The sequence below is a fragment of the Nerophis ophidion genome, linkage group LG15, assembly GCF_033978795.1.
Source record: "Nerophis ophidion isolate RoL-2023_Sa linkage group LG15, RoL_Noph_v1.0, whole genome shotgun sequence".
In the NCBI taxonomy this organism is placed as follows: Eukaryota; Metazoa; Chordata; class Actinopteri; order Syngnathiformes; family Syngnathidae; genus Nerophis; species Nerophis ophidion.
Window position 1 is genome coordinate 37,859,449 of NC_084625.1, and position 16,494 is coordinate 37,875,942.

Genomic DNA, 16,494 nt, shown 5'->3' on the forward strand with positions numbered 1-16,494 from the left:
GGATGGATGATTAAAAAACATTTATTTATTTTTAGATCCCACTAAACTTAAAACTTTTAAGTGATATAATGAATACATCCATAGATATAACAGTGCATTTACTGTACTACATGTAGAACATGTATGCGAGTGGTAATTACACAAAAATAGTGTGCAAGCAGTACTTGTTCCAAGAATGTTGTTTTATTAACCAACACAAATATGTTTTAGTATGGCGCCAGCGCCCCCCGCGACCCCGAAAGGGAATAAGTGGTAGAAAATGGATGGATGGATATATACAACCTTTATCAAAGAAAAAAGTAACCAAATGGCTTTTTGTCTAATGTATTGTCCATACTCTGCCACCTACTGTCGCTGTCATTTAAAGAGTAAAACACACAGAAGAAGAAACGCAGAGAACCCGGATGAGCAGTATATAAACAGAAAACCAACCAGCTCTCGCTCTTTTCTAAGCTAACCACGCTGCACCGTCCTGACTCACCGCTGTTCGCTTGAATTTCTCTCGAATAAGTCGGTCAGGAAACATCGAAATGGTATGTTTCCAATTCATAACTTTTGCCTGGTTTTACGATGTCAAAAGACGACACGGTTGATGTTCAAATTAAATTATAAGCTAAATAGTACTGATTTTGCCGCTAGCTTAGCCTTGCTAACCGTCTTATAATCAATACGACGGTTAACAATAATTTTCCGACACATGTTAATTAAATCTTTAAATGTGCTCTGATAATCGCTACTAAACTGTTGCATATTGTTAGCCATTTTATCTGTGCGTCAAAAGTTGTTGTATTATCTAGTCGATATAATTGAAGTTCCCCGCGTTTAGCAGCTAATGCTAAACAAAACGAAGGAAAGGGAATTTGCGGCTAAGAAGTTGTCTCGAAAGTTATTACCTTGATGTGCCATGTGTGATAAGCTTGTCTAGTCTTCTAAATATTAGTTTCTGTTTTGTGGATATATGTGTCATATGGTGGCGGCATAGCTAGGTTGGTAGTGACCGTGTCTGCAACTTGAGGGTTCCATGTTCGATTCCCCGTTCTGCCATCCTATTCACTGTCTTTGTGTCCTTGGGCAAGACACTTTACCAACCTGCTCCCAGTGTCACTCTTTTATAAATGTCAATTAGATAATGGACTTTACTATGTAAAGCGCTTTGAGTCACTAGAGGAAAAGCTATATATAATTATAATTCACTTCATTTCATATAGTTCAATCTCTTTACAACCTTCTGTCATTCTAAACCCTTAAATGTAATTTCAAATCCATAATTCATTCCACATCAACTGTAGTAATTATTATTTTCCTCTCCTCTCCTTTTATAATTGCAACCACTCAAGTTCGTCTGTTATGTTCGACTGGCTACAATTTGAAGCACATCTTTCTGATGTGTGCAGTGTCTTACCATTGCACTCATTTGAACAATTTGTTAGTCACTCAACAGCTTCCTGTTTCATCATTCTAATGCTAACATAATTTATGTTTGCCTGGCGGTAGGAAATGGATGGATGGATAACTTTGGGGAATATTTTGTTTAGTGTTTCTGTTGCTGCTGTCTCCCCAGTTTACTGGTGTCTGGAAGAAAAGCTCTTGCTTGGTGAAAATTAGTTTACTGGATTGCATTACAACTGTAGTTCTAAATTATGAGACAGTAGCTTACTTCAAAAGCTCAATTTTAATTAATAGCTTGAGGACTATATGCACAACAGTCTTCTCCGCCATTGTACATGTGGTATGCTGAACTTAAGTCCTGTTTTTCTAGATGTGACCTGTCAACATTTAATTTGAACTGACTATTTTTATGTCTTGCAGGCTTTCAAGGATACTGGGAAGGCACCTGTTGAGACTGAGGTGCTGATTCACCGCATCCGCATCACCCTCACCAGCCGTAACGTCAAGTCTCTGGAGAAAGGTATTCTTTCATATTACGTTATACCTATTGAAGTCTTGACGATGAGGATAATTATTCCACTGACTAACGCTGATGTGTGAAATACGCTATTCTGAGTCCTTCTTTCAAAGCGCATCTCCTAAAGAATGTTTGCTGTATGTACTTGACGCTTATTTTTTGCCCTCAGTCTGCGCTGACTTGATCCGTGGGGCTAAGGAGAAGAACCTGAAGGTGAAAGGACCAGTGCGCATGCCAACCAAGGTACGCTTGTGCATCGGTGGCACTTAAAACATTTTGTTTTTTCTAGCCAGTGGTATTTATTTTAGATTTATGCATAAAACCGCTAACTCTGACACGCCATGGTTAGCTGGCTGCTTAGAGCTAACCCCGCTAGCAGGCAGAGTGCAGCCTGCACTGACTTGTTCCCCTTTATCCGGCACACTCTGGCTAGCTGGCTTTCCGGTCCAAACCTCTGGTACCATCCTGAACAGAGAATTATGGGAGATGCAGTTTATTTTTAGACAGGCCATTGCAAAAGAGCCAAAAAAAACTAACCACTAAGGTTTTGTTTCATATGTCGGAGGTCACGGCAATATTGTGATGATTTTTAAACCACTACAATACCGCGGTATCTACAATGCCGTTATACCCCTGTAAATAATAATTGTTGCCGTTTGTACAAGCAAGCTACTACGTTAAGATGACATTGCAGTGCCGTCACGAGACCAGAAAACAAAGAATGCAACAGATTCCAAAAACAAAGCTGTTGGTGTTGTAGTTACTTTTATCTGCACTATGACAAAACTATCATCTAGACGTGCAGCACAGACCATATTTTAAATATTACCAAACTTTTCACGCTGCGATCACCAGGAGTGCTTTATTGTCCTTAACCAGTATACCACTGCATAAGCTAATTTTATATACAAGTCTAGGGCTGCACAGTCTGTCACATTTTAATCCCCATGAGTATTTTGTCTATCACAATTGAATACGAGTGATCAATGGCAATATTAACATTTAAAAACAGTGAGCTGCTTTTTAAATTAGAAGGCTGCACGCTTTTGAGAAAAAAAACGAATTGCGATTGTTCCGTCACTTGTGTTCGTAATTTATTTTCTATACATATAAAGGCTTAAAACTTTAACGAGTGAAGGAACTTTTAAACTGTCAACATTCTCGTCTGAAGATGCCACACAACAACATGCCATATCCATCCATTTTCTACCGCTTATTCCCTTTCGGGGTCGCGGGGGGCGCTGGCGCCTATCTCAGCTTCAATCGGGCGGAAGGCGGGGTACACCCTGGACAAGTCGCCAGCTCATCGTAGGGCCAACACAGATAGACAGACAACATTCACACACACTAGGGCCAATTTTTAGTGTTGCAAATCAACCTATCCTCAGGTGCATGTCTTTGGAAGTGGGAGGAAGCCGGAGTACCCGGAGGGAACCCACGCATTCACGGGAAGAACATGCAAACTCCACACAGAAAGATCCTGAGCCTGGATTTGAACCCAGCACTGCAGGACCTTCAAATTGTGAGGCAGACTCACTAACCCCTCTGTGAAGCCCACAACAATATGCAATATACATATATTTTTTTAATGTGCTTTTATGCAAACACTCAAAGCTCATGCACTTAAACTAAAGAAATAACTGAAATCAGCTATACAGTGTTTTAAAATGTCATGAAATCATAAAATATAGTAATAATGCTAGTAACCCTTTTAAAGAAATACTTATTTCTCATTACTGTAGAATGGTTTACTATTGTTTTGTAATTGGAAGGTAAATACTTTTAACACAAAATAATTATTTCTGGAAGCAAATATTTAAAGTGAATGTCTAACATCCTAAATAGCATTTTTTTTCCCCAAGTTGGAAAAACTAAATCAATTTGTGTTTGTTTTTTTTAAATTGCAAACACGGTATTATTGCTCGTCAGTCCGTGTTGATGGGCTCATATTGCCAATCTGATTTCAAGCAGAAATATTCCCACAACAAAACATTTGGCTTTGTAATGATTTTTTTTTTACCTTTCTAATTTTTGTTGCTTTGCGCAACTCTTTACAAGTGAGTTGTGAGGCTCTGTCTTTGCTTCCTGTGTAGACCTGGCAGTCTTCCTCTCCACCCACCGAGACAAAGATTGTGGATGACTGAAAAGAGGGCTCATTGCATTCAATTATTTCTAGTGTTAAATTCATGCGCTCTTGAGAGCGATGCAGAGTGAGACCTCTTTCCCTCTACTTGTTTGACAAAAGATGATTTGTTTGACAAAAGATGAAATGCGAGGCTCAACAATTCTTATTGCCATACATGTCAGTTACTCAAATGTTGCAGAGTAAGGGGAAAAAACCCTGCCTCTTGAGGTTATATTTTTTGCACTAATTAAAACCTTAATATCGATTCGATGTCCATTATTCATACAGTCCTAGTTCTCTGCCACTCCTGGCGTTCTAATCCAATCCCACAGTACTTCTCTTGGTGCCCCCCATCGTAATAATTGTATCAAAAGACTAAATCAAGTCATGTAGTTTTATAAATATCTCCCAACATTTATTTTCTTATTACCCAGCACCTCCTTTGAGAACTTTGTCATTATGTCCTTTGCGCCTGTCAATAGTTGTGTTTTAACCAAGCAAAAAAATAAAACTGTTTTCGTATGAAACAGGACCTGAGAAAAGTTAGTTAATTTGATGTATTTTTTCTGGTATGAAATTGTTTTAATGTTGGGTTCTTTTAAAGTAGCCATTTATTTCTGTCCTTTTCAGACCCTGCGCATCACCACCAGGAAGACCCCCTGTGGTGAAGGATCCAAAACTTGGGATCGCTTCCAGATGAGGATCCACAAACGCCTAATTGATCTACACAGCCCATCTGAAATTGTCAAGCAGATCACTTCCATCAGCATCGAACCTGGCGTTGAGGTCGAAGTTACCATCGCTGATTTATAATTATGCTTCAGCGTCAATAAAGAATACCAAGCTTCTTTGCTTTTTGTCCCGATTATTTGACATTGTTGTAGTCTGGCAGCTTAAATGACATTTTAGCAACAAACTTGATGCGCCATGTTGACACGTACTCAAACTAATGAAGCCTTTGTTAAAACATATTTTGCTACATGTGCAAACCCTGTTTCCATATGAGTTGGGAAATTTTGTTAGATGTAAATATAAACGGAATACAATTTACAAATCGTTTTCAACCCATTTTCAGTTGAATATGCTACAAAGACAACATATTTGATGTTCAAACTGATAAACTTTTTTTTTTGCAAATCATTAACTTTAGACTGATGCCAACCACACGTGACACATAAGTTGGGAAAGGTGGCAATAAATACCGATGAAGTTGAGGAATGCTCATCAAACATTTATCTGGAACATCCCACAGGTGTGCAGGTTAATTGTGAACAGGTGGGTGCCATGATTGGGTATTATAAGAGCTTCCCCAAAAATGCTGTCTTTCACAAGAAAGGATGGAGCGAGGTACACCCCTTTGTCCATAACTGTGTGAGCAAATAGTCAAAACTCTTTAAGAAAGTTTCTCAAAAGTGCAATTGCAAGAAATTAAGGGATGTCAACATCTACGGTCCATACTATCAAAAGGTTCAGAGAATCTGGAGAAGTCACTCCACATAAGCTGCATGGCAGGAAACCAACATTGAATCACTGACCTTCGATCCCTCAGACGGCACTGTATCAAAACCTGACATCAATCTCTAAAGGATATCAACACATGAGTTCAGGAACACTTCAGAAAACCACTGTCACTGAATACTGTTGGTCGCAACATCTGAATGTGCAAGTTAAAGCTCTACTATGCAAAGCGAAAGCCATTTATCAACAACATCCAAAAACAACGCCGGCTTCTCTGGACCAGAGATCATCTAAAATGGACTAATGAAAAGTGTTCTGTGGTCTGACGAGTCCACATTTCAAATTGTTTTTGGAAATATTCGACATCTTGTCTACTGGATCAAAGGGTAAGCGAACCATCCAGACTGTTGACGCAAAGTTCAAAAGCCAGCATCTGTGATGGTATGGGGGTGCATTAGTGCTCAAGGCATGGATAACTTACACATCTGTGATGGCACCATTAATGCTGAAAGGTAAATACAGGTTTTGGAACAACATATCCTGCTATCCAAGTGCCGTCTTTTTCATGGACACTCCTGTTTATTTCAGCAAGACCGTGCCGAGCCACATTCAGCACGTCTTACAACAGCGTGGCTTTGTAAAAAAAAAAAGGGGTGAGGGTACTTTCCTGGCCTGTCTGCAGTCCAGACCTGTCTCCCATCGAAAATGTGTGGCGCATTATGAAGCGTAAAATACGACAGCGGAGACCCCTGACTGTTGAACGACTGAAGCTCCAAATAAAACGAGAATGGAAAGAATTCCACTTTCAAAGCTTCAACAATTAGTTTACTCCAGTTCACAAACGTTTATTGAGTGTTGTTAAAAAAAAAGGCGATGTAATACAGTGATGAACATGCTCTTTCCCAACTACTTTGGCACGTGTTCCAACCATGAAATTCCAAGTTGATTATTATTTGCAAAAAAAAAAATTAAGTTTGAGTTTGAATATCAAATATCTTGTCTTTGTAGTGCATTCAATTGAATATGGGTTAATAAAGGATTTACAAATCATTGTATTCCATTTATATTTACATCTAACATAATTTCCAAACTCATATGGAAATGGGGTTTGTACAGTGAAATATGCATTGTATCCTCTGGAGGAGCTGTGTACAGCACCAATATCTAATTCATGGTTCAAGAAAGCCTGCATGCGAGTGCCCACCGGTCAATGTGGACAACTAAATTAAAATACACATTGAGCATTACTATGATTTATATCATACTACGTTTAAATTACTGTGCAATAAATTTTATTTTTTAATGCATGTTTGAGGACATGGTTTCCTGAGCAAATATAACTTATTCTCCAAACCTGTAGTGTTTAGAGTACTCATTAATTGTAACAAGGATGGACCAGCCATAGTGAAATAAAGCCTGTGATCACATAGCTCCTTAAACTTAATTTAAATGTTACATAATATTGTATAATGCAGTGATTCTCAAACAGTGGTATGCCAAATAATCCCTATATTAAAGTACAGTGTTTTATTTTCCATTATTCAAACATAGTGTTACTGTTCAAATTATGTGGACGGCGTGGCGCAGTTGGGAGAGTGGCTGTGCCAGCAATCTGAGGGTTCCTGGTTCGATCCCCACCTTCTACCAACCTTGTCACGTCCGTTGTGTCCTTGATCAAGACACTTCACCCTTGCTCCTGATGGGTCGTGGTTAGCGCCTTGCACAGCAGCTCCCGCCATCAGTGTGTGAATGTGTGTGTGAATGGGTGAATGTGGAAATAATGTCAAAGCGCTTTGAGTACCTTGAAGGTAGAAAAGCGCTACACAAGTATAACCCATTTACCATTATGTGTAATAGGGCAAAGAATAATAAATATACTTACTAAATACAACCCCTGCCTTGTATTTAATGAATGCTTAGGCGCGTTACGCTGGCTACTGTATTTTAATGGTGGTACTTGGAGAGCCAGTTTTTTTCCCAGGTGCTTGATGAAAATTTTTAGAACCAATGTACACTACTCTTCCTGCATATTGACTGGAAAAAGTCATCGCTTTTGCTCTGTTTTTGTTCACTCGTATTTGCTTTAAAGTATTTCCCTACACCAGGGGTCACCAACCTTTTTGAAACCAAGAGCTACTTCTTGGGTACTGATTAATGCGAAGGGCTACCAGTTTGATACACACTTAAATAAATTGCCATAAATAGCCAATTTGCTTAATTTGCCTTTAACTCTATATTATTATTAATAATTAAAGATATCTATCTTTGTGGAAACACTGATCATCTTAATGATTTCTCACAATAAATATATATTTTTGATGACATGTTTTAAACAGGTTAAAATCCAATCTGCACTTTGTTAGAATATAAAACAAATTGGACCAAGCTATATTTCTAACAAAGACTAATCATTATTTCTTCTAGATTTTACATAACAAAATTTGTAAAAGAAATTGAAAAGACTTTGAAATAAGATTTATATCTGATTCTACAGATTTTCTAGATTTGCCAGAATATTTATTGGGAATTTTAATCATAATAAGTTTGAACAAATATTTCACAAATATTCTTAGTCGAAAAAACAGAAGCTAAAATGAAGAATTAAATTAAAATGTATTTATTATTCTTTACAATAAAACAAAAACAAAAATACTTGAACATTGATTTAAATTGTCAGGAAAGAAGGTGAATTTAAAAGGTAAAAAGGTAAATGTGTTTAAAAATCCTAAAATCCTTTTTAAGGTTGTATTTTTTCTCTAAAATTGTCTTTCTGAAAGTTATAAGAAGCAAAGTAAAAGATAAATGAATGTATTTAAACAAGTGAAGACCAAGTCTTTAAAATATTTTCTTGGATTGTCAAATTCTATTTGAGTTTTGTCTCTCTAGAATTGAAAATGTCGAGCAAAGTGAGACCAGCTTGCTAGTAAATAAATACAATTTAAAAAATAGAGGCAGCTCACTGGTAAGTGCTGCTATTTGAGCTATTTTTAGAACAAGCGGGCGACTCATCTGGTCCTTACGGGCTACCTGGTGCCTGCGGGCACCGCATTTGTGACCCCTGCTTTACACCCGACTATTGACCATTTAAAATAATTTGTTGCTACGGATATTGGGTTACTGCCCATCCGCCATTATTTCAAAATGTTCTAAGTGGTAAGTTTTTTCCCCCGTCCACTATTTACCCAAGAAGATCGCAAGGGTTTAAATTTATTTCGTGACTTACATAGTCAAAGACAATATGCTCACGCCCAGGGGCGCCGTCAGGGATTTTGGACCCCATGAAAATAATCTTTACAGGGCTCCTGTATCTTTACGGGACCCCTCTGTATTATAATGTCATCATCATTAGGGGCCTCTCTGGGCCCCCCTCCATCATGGGCCCCTAGAATCCGTCTCCTTTACCCCCCCCCCCCCCCCTTTTTTTTTTCGGCGCCCCTGCTCACGCCTATACAGTACTGTAATAATGCTGCGTTCCATTTACCTGGGAAGTGGATAATTGGAGCTGGTAATGACGTTACACCCGAGTTGCGAGCGTTTCTACGCGGGAGCTCAAGATGGCCACATCCACGAAAGCTATTATTGCACTTGTCCGAATTCAATTTATGTAAAAATATGCACTCTTTCTGCAACCTTCAAACACAGGGGATGAAAATAAAACACAGACGCCATTGTCAGTAGTATACATCACATGACATAAACGCAGTTTACACTATAGTGACGTTATCATATCTAAACGTACAACAATACATTGCACATGGCTGATTTACTGCGACGAAAACTAATCAGAAGTGCAAATAACAGATTTTATAGCAGCGGACATAATTTTTTACATCGAGAGCAGCCATCTTTGAAACGAACTCAGGGGGGGTTACGCAAGGTCCGACTTTCCGAGTCGGAAATACAACCACGAGGGGCGTTCCAGTAAACATTTCGATTAGGAACTAGGGAATTCCGACTTCCCAGTACCAATGGAGCTCACCGTTATTAGTTTAAACACACTTATGCACTCAATAGTCTAGTACAGTGTTTTTCAACCACTGTAGTGTGCCGCGAGATGCAGTCTGGTGTGCCGTGGGAGATTATCTAGTTTCACCTATTTGGGTTAAAAATATCGTTTGCTAAGCGGTAATTTTAGTGTGCAAATGATGTGTTGTTGTTGAGTGTCAGTGCTGTCTGGAGCGGGAGGCAGTGTGAAGGTAAAAAGGTGTCTAATGCTTAAGCCGGAAATAACCAGGAGGTGAGTGCCCCTAAGAAAAGACATTGAAGCTTAGAGGCCCACTCAAACCCACTACTACCGACCACGCAGTCTAATAGTTTATATATCAATGATAAAACATTAACAATGCAACACATGCCAATACGGCCTTTTTAGTTTACTAAATTGCAATTTTAAATTTCCCACAAAGTGTCGTGTTGAAAATGTCGCGGTATGATGACGCTTATGATGACGCGTGCGTTTTACGTCTCGGGTTGTAGCGGGCATTATTTTCCAGCCCGATCCAATCTATGAATAGTCTGCTTTAATCGCATAATTCCACAGTATTCTGGACATCTGTGTTGCTGAATCTTAATTTGTTCAATTAATAATGGATAAGTCAAAGTAGAAAGATGGAGGTGGGAAGCTTTTAGCCTTTAGCAACACAAACACAGCCGGTGTTTCCTTGTTTAAAATTCCCGAAGGTGAAGCTTTACTATGGAACAGAGCAGTCAAGCGAACATGGATCCCGACCACATGTCAACCGGCAGTTTTCGGTGAGAAAATTGTGGTAATAAGTCGCCTCTTACCGGAGACATCAGCAGAGCTTGCGTCCTGCTGCAGCTGCGTGATTTCCCTCAGAGACACTGGTGGTCAAGACACCAGCGGCCACATCGCTCCGACTTTCAGGTACCATATAATCTCACTAAAACACTAGGAACACAATAGGCAAATAAGGGATTTTCCAGAATTATCCTAGTAAATGGCCCTGCGATGAGGTAGCGACTTGTCCAGGGTGTACCACGCCTTCTGCCCGATTGTAGCTGAGATAGCCTCCAGCACCCCCCACGACCCTGAAGGAAATAAGCGGTAGAAAATGGATGGATGGATCCTAACAAATGTGTCTAATAACATCTGAATTGCTCCCACTGCAATCACCTTTTTTTTTCTTCTAGTGCCTCACTCTAACTTTCCTCATCCACGAATCTTTCATCCTCGCTCAAATTAATGGGGAAATCATCGCTTTCTCGGTCCGAATCTCTCTTGTTGCTGGTGGCCATGATTGTAAACAATGTGAGGATGTCAGGAGCCCTACGACCCGTGACGTCACGCGCACATCGTCTGCTACTTCCGGTACAGCCAAGGCTTTTTTATTAGCGACCAAAAGTTGCAAACTTTATCGTGGATGTTTTCTACTAAATCCTTTCAGCAAAAATATGGCAATAACGCGAAATGATCAAGTATGACACATAGAATGGACCTGCTATCCCTGTTTAAATAAGAAAATCTCATTTCAGTAGGTTTTTAGGGAAGGCTATGCAGAACGAAACTAAAACTGAACTGGCTACAATGTAAACAAAAACAGAATGCTGAACGACAGCAAAGACAATGTACGTCCGAACATGACATGACAATCAACAATGTCCCCACAAAGAAGGATAAAAACAACTGAAATATTCTTGATCGCTAAAACAAAGTACAAATATCGCTCAAAGGAAGACATGAAACTGCTACAGGAAAATACCCAAAAAAGAGAAAAAGCCACCTAAATAGGAGCACAAGACAAGAATTAAAACACTACACACAGTAAAAGAGCAAAAAAAATAAAATAAGTCAGGGTGTGATGTGAGAAGTGGTGACAGTACACTTACTTTGAGACAAGAGCTATATTGATGCATGCTTGGTTATGCTTTAAAGTCATATCCAACAATTGTGACAACGACTTTTTACTGTCAACTGAGTTTCTTTTTTTAATGATTTCTGCTGGTGGTGTGCCTTCGCATTTTTTCAACGCCAAAAATGCGCCCAGTCTCATAAAAAAGGTTGAAAAACACTGGACTAGTATACAGGTTAAAAAGTTAAGTTGAAAATCGGTTGTGCCTATGATAGACATGCGCCAATGAAATGTAGGTTTGCTCCTGACGTCACAAAACATACAACGCTGATTGGCTGTTACTCCAAATGACACCTGGAGCCATTTAAAGTGATTAGGAGCCCGTCGTGTATCATTGGTACTGTTAGCAGGTGTGTGTTAGTGGCGTTGGTGGAACATTGTCAGAGTGCTCCTGTTTGTGTCTATATCATTATTTCAGAAAGGATTAGAAAGTGACTGCAGTACATTAAAATTATGACGAGTCAGCATCTGGACTGCGATGACATGGAATTAACTTGTCTTCTGGCTCCTGTCGACTCTTTGCCCAAAAAGGTAACTAATTCTCCATTTTGAATATGTCAAAAAATGTTTCATGTTTTTGTATTTGTCTGCATTGGTTTCATGGTTTTTTTTGTCTGGACTCTGACATTATCTAATAATTGAACAATTCAATATTTGTATCCACTGTCTGACATCCATAGCGCAGAGCACCCTGAAAGTGGGGTACCTACATTTTGTATCCCTTCTCAAAATGTTCTTTTTCCCCCACGGGCTGTTAATTTTTTTGCCTGTATGTCGGCTTTTTCTGAAGCCCTTTGAGACAATGTTAACTTACAGGCTTAAAAAAAACATATTTGATTTGTTTGTGTTTCCTCGCGTCATTAAAAAGCAGTAAATCATCCACCCATCCATCCATTTCTACCGCTTATTTCCTTTGGGGTCGCGAGGGGCGCTGGTGCCCATCTCAGCTACAAATGGGCGGAAGGCGGCGTACACCCTGGACATGTCGCCAGCTTATCGCAGGGTCAACACAGACAGACAACATTCACACACACGGGCCAATTTAGTGTTGCCAATCAACCTATCCCCAGGTGCATGTCTTTGGAAGTGGGAGGAAGCCGGAGTACCCGGAGGGAACCCATGCATTCATGGGGAGGACATGCAAACTCCACTAAGAAAGATCTCGAACCTGACTACTCAGGACCTTCGTATTGTGAGGCAGACGCACTAAACCCTCTGCCACCGTGAAGCCCTAAGCAGTAAATTAATTAAATCGATTTTTCTACCGCTTATTCCCTTTGGGGTCGCGGGGGGCGCCGCAGCCTCTCTCAGGTACAATCGGGCGGAAGGCCGGGTATACCCTGAACAAGTCGTCTCCCCTCATCGCAGGGCCAACACAGATAAACATGCACACTCATATTCACACACTAGGGCCAATTTAAGCCTATCAACCTATCCCCAAGTGCATGTTAAGGCCATTTAGAAAAGTATTAAATACGATGTCTAGTAGCATTTTTAAAAAATCCATACAATTGCAAATGTCAACAAACCCAATGAGCAGTTTTTCCCAGTTGCTTGGATATTACTTGATCTCACGTCGGGCTCATTAAATATGCATGGTGGTCAAGCTAGCTCTGTTCTCAATAGGTATTAGGTGCGATTTAGTCTTAAAGAAAAATGCCTTTTGCTTGTTTTTGGCTGTACGTACAATTTAAATCGCAATACGAAAGGCGGAAGAGTGCAAGATATTAAAAGACGAGAAGAACTTCACGCACCCCAGTCCAAGGGAGCAGAGTTGAAGAATGCACGTGTTTGCAGTAATCAATTCTTTAAAAGGTTATGTTGCTACCATTTTATATATCCGCCTTAATATCTTGATATTTGTATTTCTTAAAGCATCAAAGTAAATGTGAGCACAACCTAAAACAGGGATGTCAAACATGCGGCCTGTGGGCCAAAACAGGCCCGCTAACTCGTTCAAACAGGTCCGTGAGATTAGTTTGCTAAGTGTAAAGTTTAGCCATATTTTTTAATTAAAGAAACTGCTGTTCTAAATGTGTCCACTGGACGTGGCAATAGTAATTCTGTCAGACGAGCAAATATACCAAGCTAGAGTTGCACGGTAAAGCGGCGCTGCGACTCCTCCCCCTTAACCCAATTCAAAACAGGAGTAAAATAAACGATTGGTAACCCCACTTGAAATGCTACATGAGACACTGCACATTGATATAGTCGCCCCCCGCGACCCCAAAAGGGAATAAGCGGTAGAAAATGGATGGATGGATATTAAAGTAAACAGTGGAAATAAAAGATGAGGTAGTTGATAGTTTTTACGGTATTTTTTTATTTTTTTTGTTAAATCCGAGATGGGCAGTGACTTAAAATTTAATTGCTTTGTACAGAGGTTAAATCTAAATTCATTGTGTTCATGTTTTTTTTTTTAAACTGCATCAATTTTTTTCCTCAGAAATTTTAACTAAATTGAAGTGTTTTGTCAAAAGGATTATTTTTCATATGTACATTTTCAGAATGTTAGTTCTGTTCTGGACCAAAGTAAAACAAAGAAAACAGTCGGAAGTTGTATTTTTAAGTTATTATGCCATGATTTTACCAGTCCGGCCACATGGGAATAGATTTGCCTCCGTGCAGCCCCTGAGCTAAAATTGGTTTGACACCCCTGACCTAAAAGCATTAAGCTTTTACTAAAGGCAGCAATCATAAATTAATCGTTCAGCACATACACAATGTTAACATCTATAATCATATTTTGATAGACGGGGAGAAACACGCTACTTGTAATCTACATACAACAAGTCATCAAACATGGCTGTAGACAAGTTAAATCATGAAATGCAACCTTACACGGGCAAAAACTATGCATATTTATCCGGTACAGTCTTGATAGCAATTTCCTTGACCCTGCCACACACACAAAAAAGTTGTAGGCCTCCATGCTCTTACAAGTTTTCATCAGGTTTATGTAGAATATTCAATGTCTGGCGCACATTAGACATCTGAGAACTCCACTGACAAATAATAGTTTATCACTCAACAAATCTTTTTTTGACGAATTATAAGGATCTTTTCTATAGTTTTGATTTATTTTTTGCTCATGCCTGCTTTTTGCAGGAAAAGCTCGGCACCGTGTGTACTCTTAGTTCGCGCGCTGTTTGCTGGACACATAACCATTTAGCTTTGTTTTCACTTCCAAGAAGTAGTCACATGACAGAATACGAGCAATTAGGGAAAACCTCACTTTAAGATGTTCAGAATTTATTGAAAGTTGTTTTTGCTAACAGAGTTCAGGAGTCAATTTTATTTGTTTATTCAACATGTTTTTGACCTTCCAATTACACTGGTAAAAAATATTGCAGTAATAGTTTATTTGGAAGGCTTACTTGCCTTTACATTACTTTGGCTGCAGTTAATATATCATTTTCAGCAATTCAATATCATTGTCAATTACAACTTACGATTTTGTCTATACGGACAATTGTATGCTTTTGACTGTGCATAGCGATTTGCAATAGGACATGAGCATTACATTTGTTTTAAGTTGCGTTCATTAGATTTGTTGATAGCTGCAGAGACTATTTATTTCATTTGTTTGTTGTTCATGTTATTTCCATTGTATTTCTAAGTATTTAGTGACGTGTTCATGCTTCATGTCGTTGTTTGATTGAAGGCGGAAGCACCAGCTGGAGCAGACCCGCAGACTATGAAAGTTTACCTAAGAGTTCGACCTTTCTCAAAAGAAGAACTTTCTGACAATGAAGATCAGGTATTTTACAGCATGTGGATTTTTCACATAAATATCTGGCATAATGTTTGTTTTCAGCATTGTGTAGTTATTGAAAACGACCAGATGGTGACACTGCAGGCACCAAGAGGTTCTGCCAGCATGAAGAACAGTGAGAAAGGAGTTGGAATGTCCATCCACAAGTTCTCCTTCTCAAAGGTTAGGAACACATTCATCTGCAAACCTAACGCAATAAATGACAAACATTTCACCAACAATAACATTTGAAATGTCGCAAAATGTCCAAAACAGCTTTGTGCTGGAACTCAGGATTTTAGTAGTGTTAATCATGTGACCGTCATGTATACCAGCGGTTTAATTTAGGCATTATTTTCATGGACCCGCCTGTCATGCATTGCCGATAAATACAGCAAAAATAAGTGCATAAAATATACAACTTGCCATTATGCTGAATTACTAGAAGCCCTGACTTTTTCCTTTTTTGAAAAAAAAAAAAAACCTTGTGACAAGTTTGTGTTATCGAAGACTGGAGCATTCATCCATCCATTTTCTACCACTTATTCCCTTCAGGGTCGCGGGGGGCGCTGGAGCCAATCTCAGCTGCATTCGGGCATAGATATATACTAAAACTAAACATACTGGCCATTAGTTTCTATGGATTTGTATTCTAAAAGTAATATATTCATATTTTGTGCAGTCCTTCATTTCTAGATATACTTATAACGTGAACATATTTGTTAAAGCAAACTACTTTTACACCTGGGGTATGTGCAAGAATAACTGCACCAATTTACTAGATCAAGGGAGGTGTGTGTGTGGTGTGTGTGTGTGTGTGTATGTATATATATATATATATATATATATATATATATATATATATATATATATATATATATATTCCTTTTAGCACATTATATGCACTCCTCTGAGCTGCCACCTTATCATGGTAGAGGAGTTCACGTGTCCCAATGATCCTAGGAGCTATGTTGTCGGGGGGCTTCCATGCCCCCTGGTAGGGTCTCCCAAGACAAACGGGTCCTAGATGAGGGATCAGACAAAGAGCAGCTGGAAGACTTCTATGGGAATACAAAAACATCCATCCATCCATCCATCCATCCATCCATTTTCTACCGCTTATTCCCTTTTGGGGTCGCGGGGGGCGCTGGCGCCTATCTCAGCTACAATCGGGCGGAAGGCGGCTACACCTTGGACAAGTCGCCACCTCATCGCAGGGAGTACAAAAACAGAGACTCCCATTCCTTTGCCTGGACGAGGGTCACCGAGGCCCCCTTCTGGAGCTAGGCCCGGAGTTGGGGAAAGATGGCGAGCGCTTGGTGGCCGAAGAGGCAACGTGGGTCGCCCCTCCAATGGGCTCACCACTCATTGGAGGGGCCTT

General features: G+C 39.5%; 2 protein-coding genes and 1 non-coding gene across 5 annotated transcripts in view; all 3 read left to right on the top strand.

The window, feature by feature from the left end:
* Window positions 1-388: 388 nt before the first annotated feature.
* Window positions 389-4,877, top strand: rps20 (ribosomal protein S20). Its single transcript, XM_061922126.1, has 4 exons — window positions 389-533; window positions 1,810-1,909; window positions 2,076-2,149; window positions 4,662-4,877. Exons 1-4 carry the CDS (start codon window positions 531-533, stop codon window positions 4,842-4,844), a joined length of 360 nt encoding a protein of 119 aa, XP_061778110.1. The 5' UTR covers window positions 389-530; the 3' UTR covers window positions 4,845-4,877.
* LOC133569937 (small nucleolar RNA U54) lies at window positions 1,946-2,011 on the top strand. Its single transcript, XR_009809989.1, has one exon. It is a non-coding gene; the product is annotated as a small nucleolar RNA U54 (small nucleolar RNA).
* A 6,795-nt stretch (window positions 4,878-11,672) lies between the features above and the next one.
* The window catches only part of zgc:56231 (uncharacterized protein LOC406257 homolog), a 39,249-nt gene continuing 34,427 nt past the window's right edge, over window positions 11,673-16,494 (top strand). Inside the window, exons 1-3 of one of the 3 annotated variants that reach the window (XM_061922129.1) lie at window positions 11,673-11,890; window positions 15,024-15,119; window positions 15,177-15,296. In XM_061922129.1, coding sequence (XP_061778113.1) covers window positions 11,813-11,890; window positions 15,024-15,119; window positions 15,177-15,296 — 294 coding nt within the window. In that variant the 5' untranslated portion in view covers window positions 11,673-11,812. The remainder of the gene's footprint in view (window positions 11,891-15,023; window positions 15,120-15,176; window positions 15,297-16,494) is intronic. The other 2 variants (XM_061922127.1, XM_061922128.1) reach the window with 2 other exon arrangements.